This window comes from Actinia tenebrosa, unplaced genomic scaffold, assembly GCF_029948245.1.
Source record: "Actinia tenebrosa isolate PJP-AT-01 unplaced genomic scaffold, QUT_ActTen_1.0 PGA_scaffold4__44_contigs__length_22323623, whole genome shotgun sequence".
Lineage (NCBI taxonomy): Eukaryota > Metazoa > Cnidaria > Anthozoa > Actiniaria > Actiniidae > Actinia > Actinia tenebrosa.
Genome location: NW_028292581.1, coordinates 921,355 through 948,255, shown reverse-complemented (window position 1 = coordinate 948,255; position 26,901 = coordinate 921,355). Strand labels below are relative to the sequence as shown.

The 26,901-nt window shown below is 37.6% G+C and overlaps 4 protein-coding genes across 6 annotated transcripts; 1 reads left to right on the top strand and 3 right to left on the bottom strand.

The window, feature by feature from the left end:
• Positions 1-1,305: 1,305 nt before the first annotated feature.
• On the bottom strand, positions 1,306-16,440 carry LOC116300042 (uncharacterized). Of its 3 annotated transcripts, none has more exons than XM_031708800.2 (14): positions 15,799-16,440; positions 14,285-14,711; positions 13,616-13,738; positions 12,948-13,022; positions 12,271-12,383; positions 11,723-11,969; positions 10,889-11,111; positions 9,454-9,561; positions 9,056-9,147; positions 8,095-8,469; positions 7,483-7,702; positions 3,698-7,296; positions 2,665-2,755; positions 1,306-1,938 (listed from the first exon to the last, which is right to left on the bottom strand). In XM_031708800.2, the coding sequence occupies exons 1-14, from the start codon at positions 15,825-15,827 to the stop codon at positions 1,931-1,933; spliced, it is 5,730 nt and encodes a 1,909-aa protein (XP_031564660.2). In that variant the 5' UTR covers positions 15,828-16,440; the 3' UTR covers positions 1,306-1,930. The 3 variants fall into 3 exon arrangements, with proteins under 3 accessions (XP_031564660.2, XP_031564661.2, XP_031564663.2); XM_031708801.2 differs by having other exon boundaries at positions 9,505-9,561; XM_031708803.2 differs by lacking the exon at positions 9,454-9,561.
• Positions 16,441-17,300: 860 nt separating this feature from the next.
• Positions 17,301-19,599, bottom strand: LOC116300028 (dnaJ homolog subfamily C member 9). Its single transcript, XM_031708786.2, has 2 exons — positions 18,972-19,599; positions 17,301-18,186 (listed from the first exon to the last, which is right to left on the bottom strand). Exons 1-2 carry the CDS (start codon positions 19,539-19,541, stop codon positions 17,980-17,982), a joined length of 777 nt encoding a protein of 258 aa, XP_031564646.2. The 5' UTR covers positions 19,542-19,599; the 3' UTR covers positions 17,301-17,979.
• Positions 19,600-19,896: 297 nt separating this feature from the next.
• On the top strand, positions 19,897-23,943 carry LOC116300040 (protein SPMIP7). The gene is made up of 9 exons (XM_031708798.2): positions 19,897-20,444; positions 20,730-20,791; positions 20,952-21,034; positions 21,362-21,500; positions 21,606-21,682; positions 22,019-22,060; positions 22,428-22,529; positions 23,178-23,285; positions 23,808-23,943. The coding sequence occupies exons 1-9, from the start codon at positions 20,015-20,017 to the stop codon at positions 23,917-23,919; spliced, it is 1,155 nt and encodes a 384-aa protein (XP_031564658.2). The 5' UTR covers positions 19,897-20,014; the 3' UTR covers positions 23,920-23,943.
• Positions 22,397-26,839, bottom strand: LOC116300041 (dephospho-CoA kinase domain-containing protein). Its single transcript, XM_031708799.2, has 4 exons — positions 26,655-26,839; positions 26,302-26,505; positions 26,022-26,109; positions 22,397-25,199 (listed from the first exon to the last, which is right to left on the bottom strand). The coding sequence occupies exons 1-4, from the start codon at positions 26,764-26,766 to the stop codon at positions 24,908-24,910; spliced, it is 696 nt and encodes a 231-aa protein (XP_031564659.1). The 5' UTR covers positions 26,767-26,839; the 3' UTR covers positions 22,397-24,907.
• Between the last annotated feature and the right edge of the window lie 62 nt (positions 26,840-26,901).

Below are 26,901 nucleotides of genomic sequence, written 5' to 3'. Positions count from 1 at the left end.
CACGATGAGATTTTCTGCGCTCAATGTTGCAAGAGTAGAGCGCGATTCAACTTCAGATTTGTTGCATGCAACAAGTTTCAGGGGTAGACACTCAAAAGGCAGCTCAAAAGTTTTGATTTCCAAAGAGATTTGAAACTCGAAGAAAAGGAAAAGGGGAAACTAAAATTCGTATATTTATTAGTCAGACTAATTTGGCCTATTTTTTACTAATAGTTTTGGTCTAATGTTGATGGTAGGGTAAGGGTGACCGCGGCTGTAAGCAAAGACGCGTTATTTTATTAGTAGCATTGGTAAGGACAATTCAACGAACATCAGGATGGTAAAGAAATTTTTCTTGATTTCACAGGCCGATGAAAATTCGTTCGAATAACAGTGATTTTTGTAACAGCATCCGGCTTTGCAGCTAGCAAAATATTAATCTAGTTGATTATACAGAATCTTTCAGGACACTTTGACGCATCTGAGAATAGAAACAATGTGAATCGAATAAACTCTAGGGAAAATAAAAATCGTGTCAAGTCACGATATGATTTCTCCTATTTTGATGAGAAAATTTCATCTTCAGCGGCGCAAATTTACTTCATTTTGAATTTGAATTCAGATTGTAATAAAATCATCAATAGAAATTTGTTATTATTTGCTGGAGGACTTATATCCATGTGCAACCTCTATTAACCGTTCCGAGGATGAGAAAAAATTTGGGTCAAGTTGGTCAGCTCCATAAGTGAATTATGTTTTAGGAGACATATTTCTAAGATGGCGTCTATGGGCAGTTGTCCCCTAAAACCGTCCCACAATGCACTGTAATGTCATCTCGACCCTGTTTTTTCTCAACCTCGGAACGGCTAATATCTATCCGTCTCTACTGTCCACTAAATTTATTTGCTAATGTCTATTTGTGTGTTGTATTTTACTATACTTGAGATTATTATCTGGATCTTGGGTGGGGTTGTATTAGCTGAAAATCGTCAAAATGTAAAATGAAGTTAAAAAGTCTTTATAGCTGACCTTTTAAAAGTAGTATCTTTTTCGCCTATGTGTACTTAGATATTGGATTTAATCAGTTTTAACGTTTTTTTCCTCCACTGTTAAATCCATAATCTAAGTACACAGGGCAAAAGAGATACTTCTTTTTATGGAGGTCAGCTAAGATTTCTTTACTTGATTTCACATTATGACGATTTTATTGAACTTTGTAAGAATCGCCATACGTTTCCTTATGACATGACACAACAGAAACCTAGCTTGGGCTACCTATGATTAAAAGCGTTATTCAATACCAGAATCTACACTGTAACAAAAAAACAAGGAAAAAATCATATCTTTATTTTTGGTGCTTTGTTTTATTCTTTATTACAAGCTGCATCGATTGATAATATTTGTGATGTTTTCTAGCAAAAAATTATTAATTTCGTATTGATTGAATTTATTTTTAATTCTTTTAATGCAATAAACCAATCTAGGTTCTATAAATTTGTGAGAATTCACTATACAATATGAAAATAGCGCATACCGAGCAAAATACCTCGTATCAAACACGAATTGCTATGGCAACTAGACATCATCTGATCTATGTCAGTATCCCCATGACGTAATGTCACTCGTGACCAAACAAGTGCAGGCACATGAAATACATTGGGTTTTCTATGGCAACTAGACAACACGTGATCTATGTCAGTATTTCCATGACGTTATGTCACTCACGTGACCAAACAAGTGCAGGTACATGCAATACAGTGGGTTTTCTATGGCAATTAGACAACACGTGATCTATGTCAGTATTCCCATGACGTAATGTCACTCACGTGACCAAAGAAGTGCAGCCACATGAAATACAGTGGATTTGTAAATGTAAATGGCGTTCGATAAACTTGAATTGAAGTTTTCTTCTCTGTTTTGTCAATGTAGTGTAGTTTGTCACATTTGGTATCTAATTTCCTATAAAATCAAAATTGCGAAATAACAATTACGATATAAGCTTTCACTTCTCTAGAAGTGGCAAAGATAACAGTGTTAATTGGTGGTTTTCAACCATTCCCAAGAGAATGAAATAACAAAAGACACGGCGGCCATGTTGGAGGATATAACAAAAGAATTCATTAACCATTCTTTTGTTACGTTCCTCCAAAATGGCCGCCGTGAAAACCATCAATAGGGAATTTGCACACTTTGCGTCAGAATTTAAATTTTAATCAAATAAAAATATAAAAACAATAATTGAAAAGAGCATTCCGAAATTAGTAAATCGGGAAAGCTTGAAGTGGTTTTTAGTACCCCGCTTGCAGGTCTTTTTCTGCCCTCGGCATTCTGGCTTCCGCCGAGTCGGGAAAGAAAACGGCACTCCAGTCCGACTAACCCGCTGCTCAGCCCTAGGGAGGGGAAGAGAAACAACATCTGCTCGCAGGGTAAAGTGGGTTTGATAGAATTAAAAAGGAACCCAAGGTATGGGCGACCGAAGTTGGCTTATTTTACAAGGAATGTATCGTGGTGGACAAGCTGTTTCCCACCAACACACATTTTCCCCCTTGTAAAAACGCCGAATTTGATTGAGTTTAGGGATTGATGTTTAACTTATGGCGAAAAAAGTATTCAAAAAACACCTCTACAAGAATGCAAGTTTCAAAGGAAGAACACATTGTATTGAGGAAGGTTTCTAATACTTGCCTTCTTTTTTCCATGCAGCTTTCATCGCAGCCACTCGACCCCTCGGTACCACGTCGACATCAGTGATTTGATGCGCCATCAGAATCTGAAGCTTTGAAAGCACAAAGATAGGAATTATTTGAAGTTTGAAATCAAATAAATGACGCTTGCCTGGGCACCCCCCTACCTGCAGGCATGAATTCGCTAAGGCCCCGTCCACACTATGCCGGATAAATTTGAATCCGAATTTTTATTTATTCGGTTAGGCCTCGTCCACACTAGTCCGGGCGAATCCGGAACAATTCTTCACCGAAAACGAATTTTTTCGAATACGGTCTCCAGAGTGGAACAATTTGAAAACGCCGGCTAGTATTCCTGTGGACGGAGAACATTTCGTATCCCAAATTTTTCGAATACGATGACGTCATGATTGTCATGGGAACATGGCGGGAATGCTTAAAATTCACCGCGGGCTCAATTTCAGCTTCGATGCACATGCTCAGATGTGCAATGAAGCGTTTTTGCCGCCTCTGATCGGACTAGTGTGGCGCGAAACATTTTATCCGTTTTCATGTGTGGACAGAAAATTTTTTTTTTGGTTTCGGTGTAAAAGTTGCGGATTCAAATTTATCCGGCATAGTGTGGACTGGGCCTTGCACTGAGTCCTGGGAGTAATTGTTTTGGGAGACATAACAATGGACTTTTTTTTTGCATAAGAAAAGACGACCTATTGTTTTGTCTCCCAGGAACAATTTCTCTAGGAAATCATTGTAAGGGGTCTATCGGCAACAAATAGACTAAAATGAGCTCCAAAATAAATAAATAAATCACTTTATTTACATCTGTAGTCGTTCTAGCGCTTTCGCACTAATTGGGGACACTTTTCGCTCACACGCACTCAATATTTTATGCACACAACGCTCAACTCACATGTTGACTTTTCCAAGAAACAGATTCTTATAAAACCATTAGTCAGATTTTTAGAAATTGGACAATAACCGTTTTAGACGTCATTGGTGACAACTTACAAGAAAGGAAAGATGGTTATACTTACTTTACTCCCTGTCTGGGGTTGAGGTCGTTCATTGTTCTCCACGACATAAACAGGCATGGATCGTCTTTTGAAGGGGTCTATTGGTTTAGTTGCTTCTTTTTCTCGTAAAGAGACAACAGGCTCGGCACTTTTTGCTTCTTCTTTTCTCGCCTCTACGGAAGCTTCACTCGTGGAAGTCTGAGAAGACGAAGAAGCAGGGCTGGTTGATTTTTTATTTTTTTCCTCTTGACTCGAAGACGATGATTTACTGGTTTCTTTAGATTCATCTTTAGGAAACAATACATTGTATTTGTCTCGTGGGTTAAGGGAATTAGATCTTGGTCTCGAGTCATTGACCTTGGGAACTCCCTTTTTTGTTTCCTCTTTTTCCGTTTCTTCCTTTTTTCCAGAGGAAGAAGAGGCTACCTCATCGTTAGCTAAGATTATCTTGTATACACGTTGTGCATTCCTTCCTTCCGCGCCTTTGACTTTAGTGTCCTGAGCGGACTTTACTGAACTATCTTCTGCTTTGGACTCCTTCTTTGAATCTTTTTCCCCTGGTTTCGAGGACAGAGTATCCACAAGGGACGAGATGCCATATTGTTTACTAGATCTGCCGATGACTTTCTCCTCGAGTGATCTCATGGCTGGACTTTGCTGGGGAGTGACATCATCGCTCATACGTTTTGAGTCTTTCGAATCACCAAACATTGACATCATATCTTGAATAGATTTTCTTTTTTCTCCCAAATCGGGTTTGTCAGCTTTCTTTCTCATCACCACTTTTGTTGTACTCTGCGAAGAACTGGTACTGTCCTTGTCCTCTTTAGCGTCGTCTTCGGTGTCCATAGTAGAAGACATGTGTATGATGTTGACTGGCCTGTGTTTTGCAGGCTCTGGTTTAGCTTCTGATGCAGACGAAAGGGGTATGATGTTGACTGGCCTGTGTTTTGCTGGCTCGGGTTTAGCTTCTGATGCAGATGAAAGCGGTACGATGTTGACTTGTTTTGCAGGTTCATCAGGTTTAGTTTCTTTAGCAGATGACATAGGTACGATATTGATTGGCTTGCCTTTTGATTGCCCAACTGCGTTAGTGTCCTTAGCATCTGACATGGGTACGATATTGATTGGCTTGTCTTTTGTTTGCCCAACTGCGTTAGTGTCCTTAGCATCTGACATGGGTACGATATTGATTGGCCTGTCTTTTGATTGCCCAACTGCGTTAGTGTCCTTAGCACCTGACATGGGTACGATATTGATTGGCTTGTCTTTTGATTGCTCAACGGTTTTGGTGTCAAAGGTAGATGGCATCGGTACGATATTGATTGGTCTGTCTTTTGATTGCCCAACTGCGTTAATGTCCTTAGCACCTGACATGGGTACAATACTGACTGGTTTGTGTTCAACGGCATCCTTTTTAAATGCTTTGTTCTTCTCATCGCACGATGCAGTCGTTTCTGGTGTCTTCGGTGATGGGTCACTTGATAATCCTTTTTCAGAATCAGTGGATCTAGAGGTATCAATTTTTGCATCTGTTACGTTGTCGGCCTGTTTCGTGCTCTCAGGTGGTTTATACATGGACGGTAGTATAGGGTTGAAGCTTTTTGAGCTAGGTGCGACCCAGCTCTTGGGTCGAATGGCATTAGCACTACTACGGTTCAGGTTGCGGAACACTAGTGATGCTGGCGGAGATTCTCTGGTGTTCGACTGCCGTTGTTCTTTCTCCTTTTTTCTTTGTTCTTCCAATTCCTTCTCCCGATTTTTAATGTCCGCCCAGCTTTGTGTCTTAAACGCGCCGGGAGTCGGTCTCTTGTATACAGACGGTGCCTGAGGCTCAGGCTGCTTCACCTGTGAACTTTCCTCTTTATTTGAAGAACTTGAAATGTTTTTTTCGCTTTCTTTCGGAGGTGGCTCGTGTGAATCCGTCTGGATCCCAGACGTAGGAAACGAGATGTCAGCCGCAAGATCCGAGTAACGCCTTAGAGGTGGTACAGTAATCGGTGGAGGGTTGGGCAGTTCTATCGGCTCTGAACTGCACATGGCATTTGATGAAGAATAATTCGATGAAGATATGACATTGTTGGTTATTTTCTCTCTAGGTTCTTTTTCTGTTTTAGCAGGAATAACCTCTGCAGGAGCGGGTGGAACTGGGGGAGTATCTTCTCTTGGAGAACAGAGTGGAGATGGAAGAGTTGGCGACACACACCCTGATCCAGGTGGAGACGTTAAGGGAGGAGTGGGTGGGGACAAATCTGCAGTTTCTGATAAGTCCAGCCTATATTGACCAACATCCTTATTATGATCGTCCGAATCTTTAGATTCTTGTACGTTATTACTTACAGATGCTTCAAATACTGGATCAGGCAGGTCATCGAATCCTTCATCTGGCTCTTCAGCAGCATGGCTTACATCTTCCATGTCATCAAATGGAGTTTTATACGTGACCTCATCTGATAGGTCTTTCTTGTTACTATCTAAATTACTTATTTTGAATTGTTCGCTTTCCAGAGTTTCTTGACTGTCTGGGATAAATGGCTCCGGTACTTCAAATGCAAGCGAAGACTCATATTCTATCTGATCTTCTATTTTCAGATCAGAAGAGGTTTTCTCAACCTCATCAGAAAAAGACTTCTCAAGGGTTTGTTCATCCCTAAACTCTGTTGGTACTAGACCTACAGGGCTCTTCGTTCCCTCTTCTTGGACATCAGGCTGTGTATCTTTAATTTCTGCCTTAAATGACGGCTGAGGTTCCGCAAGCCAAGGAAACGATGAGGAATTCAGCCCCAGTTTCTTCTTCTGTGGTTGTGGACTCATAGCTTCACTATCAGCGAATTCAGCAGGAGGATTCGCAAACTCACTTGGAGGAGGCGCAAAGTCCATGGGAGGAGGGATAGGGTTTAATACATCTATTTGCGAAAGAGAATCTGGTTTTTCCTCGTCATTTTGTGGTAATTCCTCGTCTGTCAGGACTGGTGGTGGGGGTACTACCATATCCTCAAAGGTGGCATCACTTTCATTACCAGAATACTCCACGTTACCAGAGTCATTACTGATGGAAAGATTTGTTGTCAGCTCTACTGACTCTGATTTAGAGAACCCTAAAGGAGGAGGAAGAGTCGGTTCTTCAGGTGCTGACTCTAATGTTCTTGTGTTAGTAACAGTAATAGTATCCTTCTCAGCAAACTCCATAGGAGGCCCGACAGGGAATGGTTTGTATCTTTCTACAGGTGATAACAATGGCATGTCACTCTCGGGAAATGATGATATATCAACACTAGAGCTTCGACTGTCATTGTCAAAACATATTCTTGACAACTCTTCATCGTGTTCGTCTTCTTGCTCATCTGCAGCGCTATCTGGACGTTTTTCTGGTGTTGGGATGAGAAACTTCAATGGTATAGATTCAGGCGAGGTGACTGTGCGCTCAGGAGGGTCAGGGCTCGTGGGAGTTGAAGGTAATGAAGACAGGCAGAGTGGTGGTAATGGTCGTTCAGGTTGTTTTGGCCTTTCTGGTTTCACCCGTCGAGTAGCAACGACTGGTCGTTCTCTGGCTCCTGTCTCGATGGATGATGAATGCTCCAACTCCTCAGGATAACCATTCACATCAGGACTTTCAAAGGCTATGATAATTAAGTGTTAGTCAGTAAAGGTAATTTCACGCAATAAATAATAAGACATTTTCCAATTTTAACTAGACAAGAAGATGCAATGAGGGAGGCAAAAAAAAAAGTCACAAAAAGTGGTGAAAATTTGTCAAAAAGTCATTCAACAACCTTTGAAAAAAACTTCAAATCTTGAGTACTTACTGGAAGACCATGTTGTTTCATGAAGATCATCATCACTAAGAGGGCTGACAGGGTGCTCACATTCATCAAGGGGCGGCGGTTCATCATCAGGAGGGGGAGGGGGGCAGAAGACCGGAGGAGGTCTATCATTGGTTTTGGTGCCTTCAGCTCCTGTATCTTCTACAGAAAGGTTGCTTTCAGACCTTTGGCGAGATTTTGGAGCTGGTGGTCGTGCAGGGGCCTGGAATCAAGTAATTAATGTCTGTCATGTGTCATCTTCTACGTCACCCCACCCCATCCTCCTACGAAGGAAAAAACGGGGAGCTCTCTCCCTCCCCGTAGGGGTGAGGAGTCGAACATGAACATATATATGTTTAAATTATAGAAAAAGAGATTTTAACAAGTTGACGTCATTTCCACGCGTTTGGATCGGCCGGGATAGGCCCGGTGAGTATGCCTCATAATACTTGTAAACAATCGACAAGTTTTGGCGCCTTTTGAATCACACACGCGTGTAAATGGCATCAACGTGTTTGATTGACGGCAGTCTATTGCAAAGTGCACGTCGCGATTTTTGTCTGGGGTGGCCGCGTAGCAATGCAAACGCCGGTAAATCTTAGAGCTCAATCTTACCGGCCTTTTCTTAACATGTCTTTGATGAGGCGATAGTCTAGGGGATCCCTGTGGTGTACTAGAAGATGACCCCACGGCAGCAACTTTCTCCGTAGCAGGGAGAACAGTCGGTTGGCTTAGGTCAATCTCTTTTTTAGTTGGTCTTGCTGAAGGCTGTGGTGGTCGTGGTGGTGGTGGTGCTTTTCGCTTGGGCTTCCCAGCTTCCCTCAGGCTCAGCTCCCTCACAGCCGGGTTGGTTCGCTTTCCTTTATATTCAGAGAAAGATTGGCTGGACTTCAGTTCGTTGACTCGTAGTTCATGGTTCGATTTGGTCGGTGCGTTGGATCGAGACATGTATGGTTGAGGTGGGACTGGTGGTTTCACACTTCTCTCGCTCTATAACAATTATAAAAATGAACATCGATTAAACCCAAGTCAACGAATGCTCAATGTCGCCTGACTTTTCAACGGCATTACGCACCAAGGGCCCAAGCAAAGGTGTCTGCAGTGAGAAGATCCACAGTAATAACGGTGTCTCAAACTCACCACAACGTCCGTAGATTATGAAAAGGAGTCAAAGTTAGGAACGGATCACAAGTTAATTGTGAATTGCGTAAATCCCTCCCCCCCCCCCCCCCCCAAAATATTGAGCAAGCACTTCACCTACGGAAAAAAATATTGCGCAACCTCTTCTTTCAGTAAAGAAATATCGAACGAACACAAAAAAAGCTGTGTGCAGGGATTGTCTCCCCCCCCCCCCCCAATAATGGTCCCCTAATTATCTAATGGTCCCCTTAATGGATACGAAGAGGGACCGGGATAACAAGAGGTTTTAATAATTTACAACGGCGAAAATTGCATTGTTTGGCTGTACAACATGGTTACCATGTATGAAACCACTTGTATCTCTGCCTTAGGATGCATGTGAGAGGATCAGAACATACAACGTCCTACTGACAAACACTGAGCAAGCTTTACTCACAATGGATGCCAGTTCGTCTGAATTACTTGAAGTCTTGCTGTCCTTCCGTGTTGCGTTTCTTCCTTCTAAATCTAACGATTCCTGACTAGAATCTGTATTGAAATACATTCGAATTTAACTGACTGAACATCAGCTCTGACTAACGCCATGAAAAACGCAACAGATAAGCATAGAAAGAAGAGATATTTTCAATGCGTTATTCATTATATTATCCATTTTCACTATTTAAATTTCATGCATTTTTACCTTTTACAGAAAGAAAAAGACCCCAAATAAAGATGTTAATGTATCAATGGTATGCGTTATGGGTCATTTGACCAATTACTATCCCTGGCAGGCATGCGGTAATGTATTAGTATTACTATTACTGTAAGTAGGATGCTTAATCCAGTACTCACACAATCGATTAGCTCTTAACCCAGCAAAAAGATTAGCACTACTAGAATTACCGACACAGGAGTCATCACTTGATGAAATCTTGGTTAGTTTACTTCTAGAGCTATGACCTAGAATGGTTAATGATGATGTAGCATATGATCAAATGAATTATGCAATGAATGGGATGGGATTCATGGGGCGCTTTTCATTTTTAACCTGAAAACCAGAAAACCAGAAATTCCGGTTGGAAAAACAAATGGTATGTGCCATTATAGTTAATAAAGGGAGTCATTCCCCTCTTTTAATTATGTTGCCGTTTCGATTTGAAAGGCCTGGAAAGCTCGGTTTCCAATTGAGGTAATCTAGTTTTCCAGCTTTTTTTGGTTCTTTCGGTAGACGCGTGTACCATTTGTCGGAAGCCAAAGTTTCCCGCTCTTTTCTTACCAATAGCAAACGCATTTCCAACCGGATGGATTGGTTTAAATTGCAAGCACCCATGGTATTATTTCCTTGCAGCGTCCCTCACAACTTTTGTCAAGCACAAACTGGAGGACATAACCTGTTATAGAAGTAACTCAGACTCGTATTCTCCTAAGAGTGTTCTTGCATTTGTTGACTAGTGTTTGAGGACTGTTCAATCCTTGGGTTCTGAGTTCTCGAGCTTAACAACAGCAGGGCCATATAGCCAGACGAAAATGTTTACCGAGGCAAAAGAGCGGCGAAGGGGGGAGCAAAATTTTTGGGTTAGGGTTAGGGTTAGGCGATTTTACAGAGTATTGAGGGACATTTGTGATAATATACCAAGGCAACTGCCTCGCTTGCCTCATTTGGTCCTGAACAGTGCTAGGGACACTGATATTGTGTTCAAGATTGGATGGCTTATCCTTTCACAAGTGATCCCTCTTGGCTCAAAATACTGGCTAAATTCCACTTACAAGAGGTGGTCACTTACATGGCATGTCAAGTAAAAAAAAAATTGCAAGTGTCTCAGTGGTTATGACAAATGGTAAGCTATGACAAGTGCTCATGACATGTGTTCACTTATGACATGTGGACTGAAAATGACAGGGTCTCTTTATCATTTTGGTTTTCTAGACAAAAAAGGGTATTTAGAGGGGTCTGATCTTGCCCTCTGCAACAGGCTATGTCTAACACATGAGAGGAAGATAAGAAGAGTTTGAACAGCATGGTAACTATAGAAACCAGAAATTAGCTTCCCTTATATTTCATGTCTTTTCTATGCCAAACACCTTTCTGTCAGGTTTAAGGCCTAAGACTCTGAATCTGTCTTGCACAGACACTCTTGCACTTTTTAGATTACTAGTCACATACATTAACCCATTCAGCTTAAGACTACAAAGCATAGGATTTTATATACAAACAAACAAATAAACAAAGAAAAACTACTAGATATCATACATGACACACACTTCAAGTACATAGTTCTAACATTACCTCTTTTATCCAGAAGTCTTAGTTCAGTGAATTCAATATCACCAACAGCACTACCAGCATCAAAACACTGATGCTTGAAGTCATTGGACTGCAAAGAGTGGTGTCTGGGGTTCAAGTTCTCCTCTTTACAGATGTACGTTTCCAGATTCCTGACTGGCATGTTGAGAGGTACTAGTAAAGATCTCTGTTGACCATTTGGTAAAATGATGTCTAACTGTTTGCCCTACATTAGAAAAAAAATTAGGTTGAATATATCACAAATGCCATTAAATACAATAACAAAATAACTATCTTTTCATCCATATTTAAGATGTCTCAAAAGAGTGTTTTAGGCACCAATTGATTGCTGTTTTAAGTGCTTAAAAATAAACCTTGCCTTAGCTCAAAGATATCCACTGGTACGATAAAATATAGGTTTTGAAATTTATAATAATGGGTGTGGCATGACAATCTGCATTTGCACGTTAATGTTAAGGGGAAATCTATCATATTTTTGATTGCAAAGTAATAATAACTTTATTAACATCTTGAATACTTCTAGCCCGGCACAAGCACCCTACTAATTGGGGAGACAAAGTGCTATAATAATATAATAAACAAGTGGTAAATAAATTACATTGTCAGCTGTAAATGTCCTTCTTAAAGACTTAGCTAGAGCAGAGCTAGAAATAACAGCTGCTCAGTCACCGGTCATGATAACAAACAAAATTAGGTTTGGCTTGTTCATACATCATTCCCGGCCCAACGTAACTAGTCAAAATGACCGGCAACTCAAAGACTTAACTGGACACTTTTGGCCAGAGAAAGTTTGTGGCCAGCTGATTCATTTCTTACCTTCTTATTTTCATCTTCAAGAAGACTTTCAACCTTGACTGGACTTGTTCCTCCACTGGCTTCACCATTATCAGAAGCCACTCCCACATAGATGATTGACACTTCCCTGATCTTTAATGATCCCAGAACTGTATCAGACTCGTATGTCAACTCTTTGTTTCCAATTCTTGGTAATGAAAGTTGATGCTCTTGAGGGTTCAGGCTCTCTTTTTTGCAAATTAAGTCAAACAGCTCACTCATTGTGAGTCTGAAAATTGAATAATCAATAAAAGTTTGGTTTTGATTTCTTAAATAGTAAGCACTTTTGCCATCATTTCCCCATCATTTGCAAATAATTCATTCATTCATTCACTCATTCAATTAATCTATCTTTTATTCATTATTTCATCCATCTGTCCGTCTGTCTGTCCATTCATTTGTTCGTTCGTCGTTCGTTCGTTCATCAACTCAAACTATAAATTTCAACATTTCTTTAATAAAAAATGTGAATGATGAGCTTCCAAATGGGAAGCTGAAGGTGGGAGGGAAATGACAGTGATTTTACTTACAATCCTGGTACAGACATCACTGTAGTTTCCTTGTTTGGCAGCTTAACAATCAGTGAGGTTTTTGAATGTGGGACACTAGAGACTTTAGGATCGCTTATCTGAGACACCATTGCCTGCAATAATGTAACAGAAGAAAATTATAACATGTTAATTCAATTAGTTCAAATTATGTAAATTTACTGTGGTTTTCATATTCTGCGAACTTCGTAGTTGTGAGCTGCACACTGAAATTTGATTTTTCACCATGCTGTCAATCAAAAATAATAAGTTGGTACCTTTTATATTCTTGACTGGTAGCAGTGAAAAATGTCGCGAACTTGTTTTTCAGACAGGGAAATTTGATAAAAAAATCTCAGTATGTATAAAATAAATTCAATTATCATATAATTATCCATAAAATGCCCATATTTCTCCTTTTTGAAAAACTGATATTTTCACATGGGGGGGGGGGGGGGGGGGGGTATAGGGTAAGATTTCTAGAGGGATACAAATCAAAGATACCATGTTTTAGGAAATAACCCTTTACCACACCCTTTAATGGCCAGACATGATGATTGGGGGGGGGTTGGCAAAATTGATCAGCAAGGCAAATATTTGACTGGATAATTTCCACTTCAGACTGGGCATTGTCCAGTGACCAGCCAAAAGGTTTAGCCCAGTAAGAGAATACGACTTACTTTTCTCTCTGGCTGCTTGAAAAGCTCTGCCATCTTAATAAGAGTTGATTTCATTCTGCACAAAGCTATATAAAACTAGCAAAAAGAAGAAACATCATCATCAACAATGATCACTCTCATTTAATTGATAACTATCTTTCATAAAAATGTATCTTGGATGTGAAGCTAATTGGGATAAAGTGTCATTTCTTTTGTATTATTCTTTTATACTCAATTTCAGAAATTAAGTTTTGAAAGTGGTGTATATCATTTTTTCTGCATCAATTTAGCAACATGTAGACAATAATTTAGTCTTTAATTGGTTACTTTTATCATGTGCATCTGGAATAAGACATGATAATGAATAATTTCTAAAAACCTATATAAATTAGTATTTTAAGAGCTCTTTAATGTCTTAATATCGAATATATTACTGTCTCATAATACACTTCGAGTTTTTTGTCACCTAATATTCAAAAAGATGCATATTATAAATCATCCCTTGAGCCATAGTTAACTATATGCTTGAGCTCATCAATTGAAAATTAAATTTATTTTCATCAGTCGGTGTATTTGAACTCAATGCTTCATTTTAGAGGTTTGAAACAGTAGAAAGTGCAGAAAATAATAACCTGTCTTTTTATTGCAACACTAGTTAACATTTGTCTTTAACTTAACATAATCTATACCTGGTTGGCTTGGCTTTCCTTTGCAAACCGTACACCAAACATATTACTAATGCTTTCATTCCACTTCACAAATGCCTTATTCTGTGCACATTTGGTATCCTTGGTAACTGAAAATTCCATTAACTAAAAATAGCAAAACATGAAGTCAATACATGCATAATATTGTTTAAAGTGCATGGGATAAATGATTAAAAATGCACTATTTTTTGAAACAGTAGAAAACTTGTGCAGATAATAATAACCTGAATAAAATCGAAGTTTTTACAGTCTGATTATCCCCACTGTAATATCAAATTGTGAATGGGAAAAGCTATAGCTAGGCTGGGTCTAAGTAGCCCAGTTACTTTTGTTGCACTGCAAAACCCAACATAGTTACACAATAAAATGGATGATTTCGTTGGTATCAACAACTTGCAACTCCTTTCATGTTTTCTACAGAGCCAACAACTATATATATGGCATGTTCTCTCATGTTTTAATGGCTGTCATGTCAATCAAAGTTACGATTGTCTTGGTAAAAAGTATATTTTTGATTGACATAAAGCCAAAAAAAAACAGATGTCTGGAAGTTTCGGAAGTGGTAGAAACAAAAAGTGTGCTCTAACAGACCCCTTGCCAAAATGGCTGTCAAAAAGAAAGGAAAGAGCACCTTTACCATAAACTACTCACCCTTGCTGACCCACTAACAGCAATAATCTTAAAAGGTTTGTTAGCATTTCCACGTTCTTGTATAAAACAAAGAGGGATGAAACCATCTACAGCTAATTTCCACTCCTTCGTCTCATCATCACAAGCATAAAACATGCCATAGAATGTTTCCAAGATTGTTTCGCCTGCACGAGCCAGGGAAACTTTTTCTTCGTCGTAACTCTTAACTGGCACATTTACCAACCCTTTTTCAGGATCGACTCGTTCTTCAAGATGACGTAAAACTAATGCCTGAGGCTCATTGGAGTCTCGTGATTTCTTTGCAAGAGCTTTTCTGTGAATATCTCCAAAGCTCCCAGGAGCTTCTTCACCTCGGATCTCCATATCGATTGGATCATACTTTAAGACTTTCGGAGGAGCTTTTGGGGCAGCAGTCCGATGAGAGAGCCTGAAACAAAAAGGTTTCTTAAAGGAGTCAACTTTTTGACAGTCAAGCAATAATAATAAGATTAATCATAAAGTCAAAAGCAAACATTAAAATGGTTTCAATCTTGAATAAACACTGAGACGATTTGGAGGACTGAACCTATTCAAATTAAAACTGTGGTAAATTAAAACAAAACATATGTGTGCTTAAATAGAACTGAAACAACACCAGACTCATGCCGTCTACAAAGCCTTCAACCACAAACAATGCAGTTATTCAAGTTTTGAGTTATATTTTTGCGTAATTTCAGGGTTATATTTTTATTGAACATTGACAAAGTTAAAAATAAAAGAATGCTATCGCTAAGCAAACAAAAAAGCACATAAAATAATATTTGAATAAGGTGGTAGAAATTATATTCAATATCTTTTAAAAGCATCCAAAAATGGTTGAGAAATGTCTTGACAATATAAACACAACATATTAGTATCTGAATATCTGGATTAGGAACATTTTAAGAGTTTAACTCCCATAAGTATGTTAATAATTCTCTAAAATAACACTCGCTGAAACAGTTCAACACCTCCGCGACGAGTAGCAAACTTTTCAAGCTATCTAAATTATGAGTTGGCAAAGACATTAAAAAAATATATATATTTTTAGTGCCAAATTAAAATATTAGCGTTATGGAGACTGCATCAAAACAATATACCCTTTGGAATATTTTATCGCACAATTAACGATAGATCGCACTATGTACGAACGCAGAGACTAATATTCTTCTTTCTTTTATTAGTAGGCATAGCAAAAAATTTAATTCACCGAAGTGAAAATATTTCTGAGTCTAGTATGAGTTTTAGAATAAAGTTAATGTCGAGAGTTCAAGTCCACATACAAATTTTTATAATGAAATTTGAGTCTAAAACCAGTTACAGTCGACTCGGATCTAGTATCTTTTCGTAAGTACTACAACTAATACAATTCCCACGTAAGCTCAGGTATAAGAAATACCTTGGTAATTGTGATCTTTGAGTAGTTTATAAGAATATAAAACGGAATATTTCAAGCTGCAAAAATAAATGAAATAAGATTTTTGGCATAATTTTACCTTCCATCTGATTCTCGACGTTCGGTCATCTCGTACCTTCGATTTTTAACCCTCAAGGAATTTCATATTTCCTGAATTTGATCCTTAGGATTAATTTTATCGCAAAGACTAGGAAGGACTTTTCTTAGGGCAAAGTCGTCTTACACTCTAACAAATAAAATACTACATAGTCCAGTTCACATATCAACAAGTTAAAGATGTGGTTTGTAGACGAGGTTTTTCAATGAGTAGCGCTGAACGGGTCCAGTTGAGTGTCTCGGATGCTCACAGAAATAATCTCCAACCAACGCAAATATTTACAAGCAAACGTTCACGCTTTTATCGTTATCAATAATTCCGAATGACAACAACGGTAATATTGTCGAAGCTCGCGAAATTTCGATGGAATTTTGAACTCTAAAGTCGAACTTGAAGCCCAATCAGCTATGAAGAAGTTCGCACGGTTCCAGAACAAGCCATCCGTTGGAAAAATCAGCTCCGCTGAAAATGATAGAAATTGTAGATTATTCACTGAAGTTCACGGGAGGTGAAGACGATCGAATATCAAGTGCTAAAATGTGAGCTTTTTCTTATCCAGTAGTCACACAGATTTGAGATCCATACTGAACTGTTTATTTTACTGACGACCGATCTTGAATCATACTGGACCCTAGTGACATCAATCAATGAACCAGCAAGTATGACGTCATATTGCACGAAACTATGTACGTTCCAAAGGTCCTTTGTACGTTCCTGATATTGAACATATTTCATTGATTGAAAATCTCCAACGTATACTGCATAAAGGTCAGTAGGAGAGAAAAACTTAAAAAAATTGTACGTGAGGATGTAGCAATTTTGATATATATTAGAAGTTCAGCAGCATTCTCCCAACAATTCATGCATGACAGAGCATGACATATAACATCATTAATAGCGTGTAAATATGTACAAATATAGAGAGAATGTTTACAATGTGATTTTAATAAATGATATTATTAATTTATTCTAGTTGCTTTACTAGTAAAATCATTCTCTTTTATTTTAAATGTGATAAAAAATCTTACCTATATATTCTTTAATGCATTATTCTAGATTTTAGTATTTAAAAGGTAAAGTCCTCTGAGGATGACCGTGTCAGTTGAAAGCTAAGGGAAATATTAAATTATTTCATGAGTCAACTTTATTTTTATGATATATCTAAAAATAGTAAAACCAATACTAGTAAATTAATCATTTCAAGATGTTTTCTTAAATTCAAAGCTCCCCAAAATAATAAAAGAATCCTAATTACCAATTAATCATGTCTTTTGATTTGTTGTCAAAAAAAAAAGACATTTTATTTTAGTAAAGGACATCTAAATATACATTCCAATTAACTATTTATTTAAAACTCCAAGGTGACAAAACAAGGGAGGAAGAGCTGGAGGGGATGGAAGGGCTTAAGCCCCCACCTTGTTCAAGTATGACAATAAAATTTTCTGATAGTTAGAGTTCAACTATACTGACAACTAAATCAAACATATGTATGTATATTTTTTAATAAGCAAACAACTATGAAAGTTCATTATTAGCATCAATAGGACATTTGCATGATGGTGTCTTTTGACTCCCAATACCATAATGCTTTGCAAATTTTCTTTCTTATTTGAATTTGTGTTTCCCTCATGAGAATGGTAAAGACAATAACTGGTTATAATCAACAGAACAAAAGAAAGTGTGCAAAGGATTCTGTTCAAGTCGTAGTTAATAATTCCATAATGCAAATGTCCTATCGTAAACACAAATAATAGACACTGCCCATGATTGGCTTTATGAAAGATTTTTTTCTCAATCTCACAAATTAACTCTATCTAGTAAATATTCTAAAAACAGTAATTACAGGTATTTTATCTATCAAATGATCTCTGAAACAATATTCACTATATTCAGGATGCAAACAAAATTTTTCCATTCTTGCTTTATCTTAATATTAGTTTATATGTGATTTATATTTATAAATTTTTAACAATCCAAATAACAATTATAGCACTACTGTTTAATAAATTAAAACGAAACACAGTCCATTATTCGAATCGGTATATCAACGATTTTACAACTGTCAAAATTATGAGAAAATGGTGATGAGTGATTAGACAAAATATTTAATGTTTGGTGTAGCCATATGATTACAACTATTTCCTAATAAACTTTAGACAAGCTTTACTTCTTTGACTTTTCTGTAGACTTGTGTTTTTTCGTAGCTTTTGGCTTGCGATACTTGGCTTCAAGACCTGCTAGCATATCATCCATGGCACTGGCTCGATCACTTTGTCGTTTTAATATCAGCTGATGCAATCCATTCTCTGATTTATCGTGTAATCCAAGTTCAGCTGCCATTTCTTCTGCTTCAGCAGCTTCCTGTTCAGCCTATTCCCAATGCCAAAAAAAAACATTCAACAAAGATTCAACAAATCAATGTCTGAGTAGGTCAACTGTTTATACAGTACTAACTTAAATCATTAGATCTCTGTCTGAGATCATTTGGTTTGGTGTGTAATAGTCAGTGTGAGATGAGGGATTGTCATGGCTCAGACATGATAACCTCTGAACAATATTATTGACCATTGCTTAAGACCACAGTTGAGGGGACCAGTCCTTCTTTATTAACTATGCTAGGACACATAGCACCATCATTACATGGCATGCCCATACTATAAGTCTTTCATAGACATATATCTGAAAATGTCTACTTTGTATGAGGAGCATTCTGGTCTAACTACTGTATGAACATGTCATACATGTATACATTTATACCCTGGGCTGGGCTTCAGATAGTCTCCCTCGCAACTTGCGAGACGACCGACACTAAAAACGGATGAGAGGGAGACTAGGTTTCAGAGGCTTTTTCTCTCATTATCGCTTGAGAAGCAATTGAGCAAGAGCGCCTCTGGAATCTAGCTAAGGTATACAAATATAAATTATGTCCATGTAGTATATGTTTCTAAAAATTGATTATTGTGCTCATATCTTACAGCAAAATCTAGTTCATATAGTCAAATCAAACCAAGGAAATTTACTGAATAGCTATAACCAACTCTTTCCTCCTCCTCTCCCCTCCCCTCAAAACAACAAGTATCCTTGGACCCCCAGGGATACACCCCTTAGATGACTTTAACTATGATTTTTAAAATCTTTGATCCTTATCTTTGTACCTTCTTCTTTCTTGCTCTCTTTTTCACCTTGGATTCGCTAGCGAAATTCTTGTACTTCAGCAATTCTTTTTTCTTAATCAAATCCCCGAGAATGTCCTTGAACCTATCCTCGTCTTCAGCGGTAGAGCAAAGAACGTTCTCCATAATCTGGTCCATATCACCCTCATAATCCATGTAAGCAGATTTCAAATCATTTACTTCCTCATCGGAACCCTTGTATTTCTCTTCGAACTCTTTGATATCTTCTAAAGTAATTTTCTTGAACAAAAGTCTCCAATATGCATCCCAGTCTCGTTCTTGTTGTACAACTTCATCATCGATCTCTCCACTCTCGTCATACAAAGCTCGCTTCTCCTTATCAGATAAGACTGTGTAAATTTTACTTAGACATTGAAACTTTTTAGTTGCAGTTGGTCTGTCCTTCTCCTCAGCTCGATCAGGATGAACTTTCAAAGAAAGCTTACGATAAGCTCGCTTAACTTCGGATTCAGACGCGGATTTCTCAAGACAAAGGACTTCGTAAAGACTTTCAGTGCCAAACAGTTCTTTTAGATTTTCTAGAAACGACATTTTCGGCCACAAATCCTAGAGGTTTACTACTGAAATTCTTTGAAATGGCGACTCGATTTTATTTTTTCCCGCCTAACTCCCGCCAAAAAACCACGTGTTAGATCTCAGGTTGCCTCTCAGTCCTCCACAGGAAGCCCAAATTAAGATTTTTTCTTTACTCAAAATAATCAACTGGACCGAGCAAATAGTAAAAACAAACGCTAAAAAAGGAATCATGCTCGTCTCTGTTTATCTGTTTATAAGATAAGTTTGAAAAAATAAATGGTCTATGTAAAATGCTGTTCATCTGAATTGCTGCGCCCGCGATCCCCCTTAGCAACCACATGTTGACAACGCGGTCGAGCATTCGATCGCGTTCCAGAACACAATATACATAACTTTTACTAGCTTAAGAAATTCCTTATAAAAGATCGTTAAGGTTTTCTTTTTATGCCTCAGTTGTAAATGGTATTTTTATTGATGGTAAACCAAATATGGCTTGTGTAACAGAGAGATTTCAGTCGCGATCTCCGTACGGGACGTTTCGTTTACATCTGCCTGAAGACCCCCTTGCTGTTGGCCAACGTTCTCAGAGACAAAAAGTAACAGGAAGGTTCCCACCAACGCGTGGAATCCACGATATAATATCCTTTCAAGAACGGGATGAGTCTAATTATAGAGTGTATAGCGATAAAGGGGAGAGGAGAGCCGAAGCTCCGAGAAGACAGGACACTCCAGTAGTTGACCCAATTAGTGGCTTTACCTCAGTAGGTGCTGATGCAGAAGATGGTAATCATAAACCTATCGAGCCATTAGTTTGTAAAGATCATCGTCCTCAGTCTGCTAAGCCTTACGGTAGACCCATTACGTCTCCTACTTCTGAACTAAGGACGATAAATGCTCCTTGGGAATCGAAGAACAAAGGTATTCTTTTTCTTTGTTTATAAGTTTGAAAGTCGAGTCTTGCCCTTTTAAGATATTTAAAAATATCTATTATCTCATTATAAGCCAGTAATATGTTAAAAGTAAAGTAAATGTAAACGTTTTCGAAGCGTAGGATCCTACTTCAGCTCTTTATGATAAATCCCATAAATGGCTATATTTTTAATTATTTGACTTCTGCAGTAGTGCGCCTTTCTTTTCGCACTAGTGAACTATAAGGTAATTCTATTCCATATTTAAGCATAAAGACCACTCTATTATTTATAGACTTGGAGAGCTATGGAAACTTTCAAACTGGGCAATCAGGCCGTGAAAATGAGTCAAGCAAGGTAAGATGACATCCAACATAAATACTGATAGAGTACTCATACTTATTGAGGGGAGGGGGTGCTAATGTGGTATATGTTCCCCACCCCCTCCCCCTTCATGATTTATTCCTTCAGTTGTTTGGGTATTTGATGCAATTTTTTTTTGTGATTCAATATAAAGGTTCCAATAAATGAGAAAATAAAGAATAAAGAATGGAGAGATGCAGTTGCAACAAGAGCATTCTACACTTCACAAACACAGAGGTTTGTTGCATTATGCATGAGCCATCTTTTTGTCTCGTTTCCCCTCTATCGACCATGATTCTTTCTCATCAAAACAATAGATTGCTATTATTGATGTCATATGACATCATAGTGACAATTTGGTATGTAAGGACCCCCCCAATTACAAATGGATACACCCCTGCCATGCCCTGGCTTAGATTAGCCCAGTGGTTGTTCCAGGGTTTGATGTGTGAGCTAGCCATGTCCTGACTTTGATTAGTGCAGAGATTGTTTATTGATCAACTCAAAGGTTGTTTCAGGGTTTGATAAAGCTTGAAAGGTTGAACATTTGCTATAATTTCGCAGGCTGTACAATGGTGTTGACTGGGCCAACAAACTACCACCAGCTTTAGACCCTCCTCCTACTACACTTGAACTCAGACCAGACATGGTATCACAGAAGTTTTCCCTCAAACGATATGATGCTAGACCTGAATTATGGCAGGTAAGGTATATGGCAACTAGTTGTCTTTACAACTAGATACTTAAAGTAGGCTAGCATCTATATCTTTATCTATTTACTAAGCATACTTTTTTGCTAATCTTTTAGCAATTAGGCAGTAGACCACACAGTTGGGATTATCTACAGTCAAGGAATGGAAACTACATTTATGGAACTGTTAACTTGTAAGTGCATGTTGTTTTTATCATAAAGTATATCACTGCTGTCAAATAGGATAGACAGCTCTTGCAAATATGCTACTGAAATAGAGGATCTTGTGTGCTAAAGGTTGGCAATTTTGGATATAAGAAGATGCTTGACATTAGTGTATACTGGTGTTACTATAGACCTTTTCTGAGATAGCGAACATGGTGCATTGTGGTCTAGCTTTGGTACAAAACATCATGCCTTATATGGTGTTGTTTGTACTGAATCTAGACGGTTCACAATGCATCCTGTTTATCAAACTCAGAAAAGGCCTATAGGCATTAATTTTATCATGCTGTTTTCTTTTCATTTAGTTGTAGTCCAAACAAAAAGATTGGTCACATACCTGGATACACGTAAGTAGGATAATATTGTATTATGCAATGAACATCAAACGTATTTGACTAAATATCCATATCTCCACCACAGAGGGAATTTGTAAAAGAACCCCCTACCCTAAGGAACTTCCAATACAAACACTGTAATTTTGTACTTTCTCTGACCCTACTCCCCTTCGGAATTTCCCATTTCCTCTGTGGGTGGGATATTTCCTGGAACTACAGCAATAAGCTTGCATATTTCCTAGTATGGAAACTGTGAACAAGAATCAAGCTTCAAAACTTTGTAGTTTGCTCTGAAGATTTTCCCCAAGAAACATATTTACTGTACTTGATGCAATGAAAGGCCATTCATATATTCAAGATACCAACTTTATCTGTTTAGCGGATCTACCTCAGGGATTCATGAAAGAGATCATCCTAATTTTGACTTTGGTGCTATAACATTAGTAAGGAATCACAAACCAAGATATACTGACACTTCTAAGTAAGTACAAATAATATGCTCAAGGTTGCCAATATATAGAGATGCTATTTTATTTTTTTTGGTAAAAAAATGACAGAAAATGAGTGCAATATACGTTTTGCCTCAAAATATCAAAATGTTCATTGTGATAGGATTTTTTGAACAAAACTGCACACCAAACAAATAAGTATACAGTTGTTGAAATAATTTTAGCTTTGCACGAATCTGTGAGGAACTAAATGAACTTTTAAACCAAGCCCAGAATCCAAATTCGCAACATTCGTTTCATTACTGCAAGCTTAAAATCAAGATGGAAATCAAACTTCGAACCATGATAAGAACGCATCAGCTGGTTTGACTGTAATTTCTGAATGAAAACTGTTACTTCAAAGCTAGCTAGCCGCCTCAGGAATGACACCACAAATATAGAGGAGAAAAGTAAAAAAATAAAGAAAATGCACTTGTCCTAACATATTTTTATCTTAACTGAGGCTATCAGCTGTTATAAAACAACTTGATTAGTTGCAAAAATCTATCAACGTTTTTTGCATCAAAATTATAAATTGTTACATCTAAATTTTAGAGCATCTTTATATGCTTGCACCATCTGCAGGTGTAGGATTCCACTGCAATTATATTGAAGTGGTGTATCGTATGATTATATTGCAGAAGAGGTAATATTCCTGGATACACTGGTCATTCCCTCTATTCGTCTCATCATCCTGCACACTCTAAGGAACCACATCCCAGAGCATGTACTACTGCCAGAACACACAGGTACATGTAACTAACATGTTATAATAACACATATGGCTCAGGGCTATAGAACACTTGCATCTAATCTCAGAGCAGCTCTATTTGCAAGACAAAACATAAAATTAATTTGTTTTGTCATCCATATTGAGCTAATCTGGAATTGATACAAGGGGTCTATAGAGGCTTTAAACTATCACATGATTGCAGGCAAGAGAGGAGTTAGGAGCAATAGCTGTTATTACAGTTGAGCCTGCAATGAGAAATTCTTTTATTTTAAGAATCATAAAAGTTAAGCTATCAAGCCAATACAATGCTTGTTGTCTCATTTGCATCTCATTTGCATGCATCCATAATAACTGCTATTGAATCTGGTGTAATTTGATTTACATGTTGAGAAAGAATTCAGTTTCAAAGGTGAAAAAAGCTCTATTGTTGTGCGTCCTGTCATAGGTGCCATCATGTGATAGTGCAAAGCCTTTATCATATTTCCTATTTTTCCTTATATTTAACATTTTTTACTAATTAAAGCTTTTTCTTCTCCAGAAAACTTCAAGTTCCATCAACTTTAAATCTGTCGCCATTCAAAAGGGACTCCCAGATGTCCAAAATGGTTACTCTGGTTCACCCTTTCAATCCTTTCAATAAGATTGATTAACTATAATTTTGTATAGTTTTGTACATTTTTGAACCTTTTCTCTACCCTGGTAGAGGTTCCGTTTGTCTTTCAATTTTTAAATTCTCTCTTAGTCTTTTCCCTTTAGCAGCTTTTGTTTTTATAGTTCTCTTTCGTAATGATCAAGAACAACAAAAGCTGAGCTACAGCAGAAATTTGTCATTCGATTGAAACTAATTTTTATCTACAAAGATAAATTTATCCTTCATGGATAGAAATTACTTATTTTCAAGAGTGTGTACTAGGTAGTCTTCCATTTTAGTTTCTAAGAGTGTTTGAGTAATTAAAAGTTAACTATGATAATTTTTACAGTTTGACAATTGTACATATGACATTGTGTAAATTAATATCCTTATCAATATTTATTTATACTTATTGGTTAAAAAATGAATTGTACTAAAAGTGTTTAAAATTTAAAATAAAAAAATTAAAATAAATTTATGAGTGCAAATAATTATATTCATTTACTTGTTATTAATAAGATCTTTATCCTATTCTTTTCTTTTGTTCTGTCAATCTCTACAATTGCATTGCACAATGGGTGTGAGTTTAGTATTTCTTCACTGTCTTTATGCTTAAATAAAATAAAGAATGGGTGTGCATCATTGGCTTTGGAGTAATGACATGTAATTCTAAATAATATTTACAATAGTCAATGTACACGAGCATGAATCTCTAGCAAAAAGCATGATGGAAAACCGAGTACTTACACCTTTTTTTAGCTCCTCTAAAAATTCGTCTGACAATTTTTCATCAACATTTTCTATGAAACGAGATGTTTTCCAACAGACAAGAGAGTAATTTTTTTCTGACAAATCTATTGATTTGTGTGGTGTGTAGTACTTGGTTTCTCATCATGCTTTGTGCTAGAGATTTGTGCTTGTGCACATTGATGATAGGTTGGTGGGTGAATCTGTCTTCCAAGACAAATCCCGGATGACAGAGGACATGGCTACTCCTAAAAGGGCCTCTATAATATGCCAATCCATCGTAAAGTATAGAATATGATTAGAACATTAAGAGCCCCACATATCATTATAGCTGGTATTCTCAAGCGAAGGTATAAATAAGAAGATTTGAATTCATCGTAAAGACTTAAAACCTGGGCTTTTGTTTCTTCTTGAGATCCTGAATTATCAACCAGAAAGGTAGCTCTTTTACACTTCTCAGATAAGGGCATTTGTGATTCAATCCTCTGAATGGCCTCTTCTCTTGACAAATTATTTCTTTGCATTAGACGTTCAATTTGGGTAGATTCTTCACTGCATTGAAAAAGAGAATATGGCTGCTACAGTTGGACATACAGTAGTTATCATTATTTGAGAACACACCAAGCAGGAAGTGACAGAAGCACAAAAGAAGTGTGAAGAAAAGAATATAAGGCATATATTAGAAGAGCTAGTGCTTATTCTCATACTTCTCAAGTGCTTTCAGTACTAATTCCTACAAGAGTGTAGGCAGGCAGAGAGAGGGTCATGCCTCCCCCACCTTGTGGCAACAAAATGACAGCATTTTGGAAATTATACATTAGTTTTCATTTGCTTTGCTAAGTTTGGCAAAATTGAAACGTGAAACACAATGCCAGCTCTTTTTTTGGTTTGGTGTTTCAGGGGCCGAAACAAAATGGCAGATTTTTGAATTTTGACCCTTCCTCCCAATTAGGAAAATCCTGGCTACGCCCCTGTTCCTAGGTGCTAATTAATAAACAAAGCATGGAAAAAACTGTTTTATTTGCTTACAGTGCAATTACTGTAACTCTAACTTAGACCAGCTAGTTAGACAAGAGAACCAATTAAAATGTAGAGAATGAAAATAATGCATTCCAACTTAATTATAATTATATTAAGTAGTTGAGTCAAACAGAAATCCTACACTGCACAACAATGATGTTATTTGTAAACAACCAACTAGATAGCCATGGTCATTTTCTCATGGGAATATGAAGAAATGCTGATCAAGGCTATTGTTTTCAGCTGCTTTCTGATTGGCTCAACTACCCAAAGATGGGATGGATTTTCATTCTATAATTTGTTTGGTCCTGGTTATAGTTGTTACACTGCATAATCTAATAATTATTATCTTACCAGTATACGACTATGACTTGGCTGGTAATGCTCAGTACAACTTCAGTCTCATAGAGCAGTGGTAGGTCTAAGATAACAAATCTTTCACCTGACAAAAATAAAGACATTTAAACTATAGTACCATGAATGAACAGTGCTAGCTAGTGCAAAACAACTGCTATCACATCCTAAATCCCTTAGGATTGAATTGGATGTTGATCATGAGCAGACATGGAAGATTGTGTGTGCAGACCTCTCTAAATAAACACTGCACCAACACAGTATTATGCTAATGTAATACCTGCCAGAAAAAACATCAAAAGTTTCCATAGGATTACGCGATATATATATGGATGGGTAGAATCATTGAGAACTTTTCTTTTGGCAGGATCTGCAAAGATAATCTTTCCCAGCTTCTCTCTGTCTATCTCTCCAGATGGTTGAAGAACTTCCTGGCCAAAGTGTTTGACTATTTTCTTCCAAGATTTTTCGTTTGGCTGGACAACTGGAAAAGATGAAAAGGTTACTCAAAGCTTCACAATTATTTAGCGCTCCTCTCCTACCTATAGGGTAAAGCAATTAAGTTTTTATAGATTACATTTTTTTCTGGAATAAGCTTATTGCATATTTTGCAACTATCACCAGACTACTAACCTTCTCTTGCTATTTCATCTGCATCAATCAGAGGACAGCCAAGAGACTTGAACATCTGTGATACGGTACTCTTACCTGTTGCAATACCTCCAGTTAAACCAATTATAAGCATCTTTAGCCAAAATTTGTAAAAACTCAGGAAATTCTTTATTGGTTTTTCTTTCTTTTCACTTTCGATCCTTGTTATGCGCCTGCAAACTGGTCAGCGGTTTTTTTCACGGCTTGCATTGGATTGTGGGTAATATTC

What these genes read in the sequence shown, in the direction of transcription:
- LOC116300040 (XM_031708798.2), top strand. Translation starts at nt 20,015, where the DNA reads ATGGCTTGTGTAACAGAGAGATTTCAGTCGCGATCTCCGTACGGGACG. An exon ending in TACACTTCACAAACACAGAG is followed by an intron (nt 21,035 to 21,361) that starts GTTTGTTGCATT and finishes ATAATTTCGCAG; the next exon opens with GCTGTACAATGGTGTTGACT. An exon ending in CTAGACCTGAATTATGGCAG is followed by an intron (nt 21,501 to 21,605) that starts GTAAGGTATATG and finishes CTAATCTTTTAG; the next exon opens with CAATTAGGCAGTAGACCACA.
- LOC116300042 (XM_031708800.2), bottom strand. Translation starts at nt 15,827, where the DNA reads ATGACCGAACGTCGAGAATCAGATGGAAG. An exon ending in AGGAAAGCCAAGCCAACCAG is followed by an intron (nt 13,023 to 13,615) that starts GTATAGATTATG and finishes TCTTTTTGCTAG; the next exon opens with TTTTATATAGCTTTGTGCAG. An exon ending in TCAAGCAGCCAGAGAGAAAA is followed by an intron (nt 12,384 to 12,947) that starts GTAAGTCGTATT and finishes ACATTATTGCAG; the next exon opens with GCAATGGTGTCTCAGATAAG.
- LOC116300041 (XM_031708799.2), bottom strand. Translation starts at nt 26,766, where the DNA reads ATGCTTATAATTGGTTTAACTGGAGGTATTGCAACAGGTAAGAGTACC. An exon ending in AGATGAAATAGCAAGAGAAG is followed by an intron (nt 26,506 to 26,654) that starts GTTAGTAGTCTG and finishes CATCTTTTCCAG; the next exon opens with TTGTCCAGCCAAACGAAAAA. An exon ending in TTTGATGTTTTTTCTGGCAG is followed by an intron (nt 26,110 to 26,301) that starts GTATTACATTAG and finishes TATTTTTGTCAG; the next exon opens with GTGAAAGATTTGTTATCTTA.
- LOC116300028 (XM_031708786.2), bottom strand. Translation starts at nt 19,541, where the DNA reads ATGTCGTTTCTAGAAAATCTAAAAGAACTGTTTGGCACTGAAAGTCTT. An exon ending in AGAGAGCAAGAAAGAAGAAG is followed by an intron (nt 18,187 to 18,971) that starts GTACAAAGATAA and finishes CATTGGGAATAG; the next exon opens with GCTGAACAGGAAGCTGCTGA.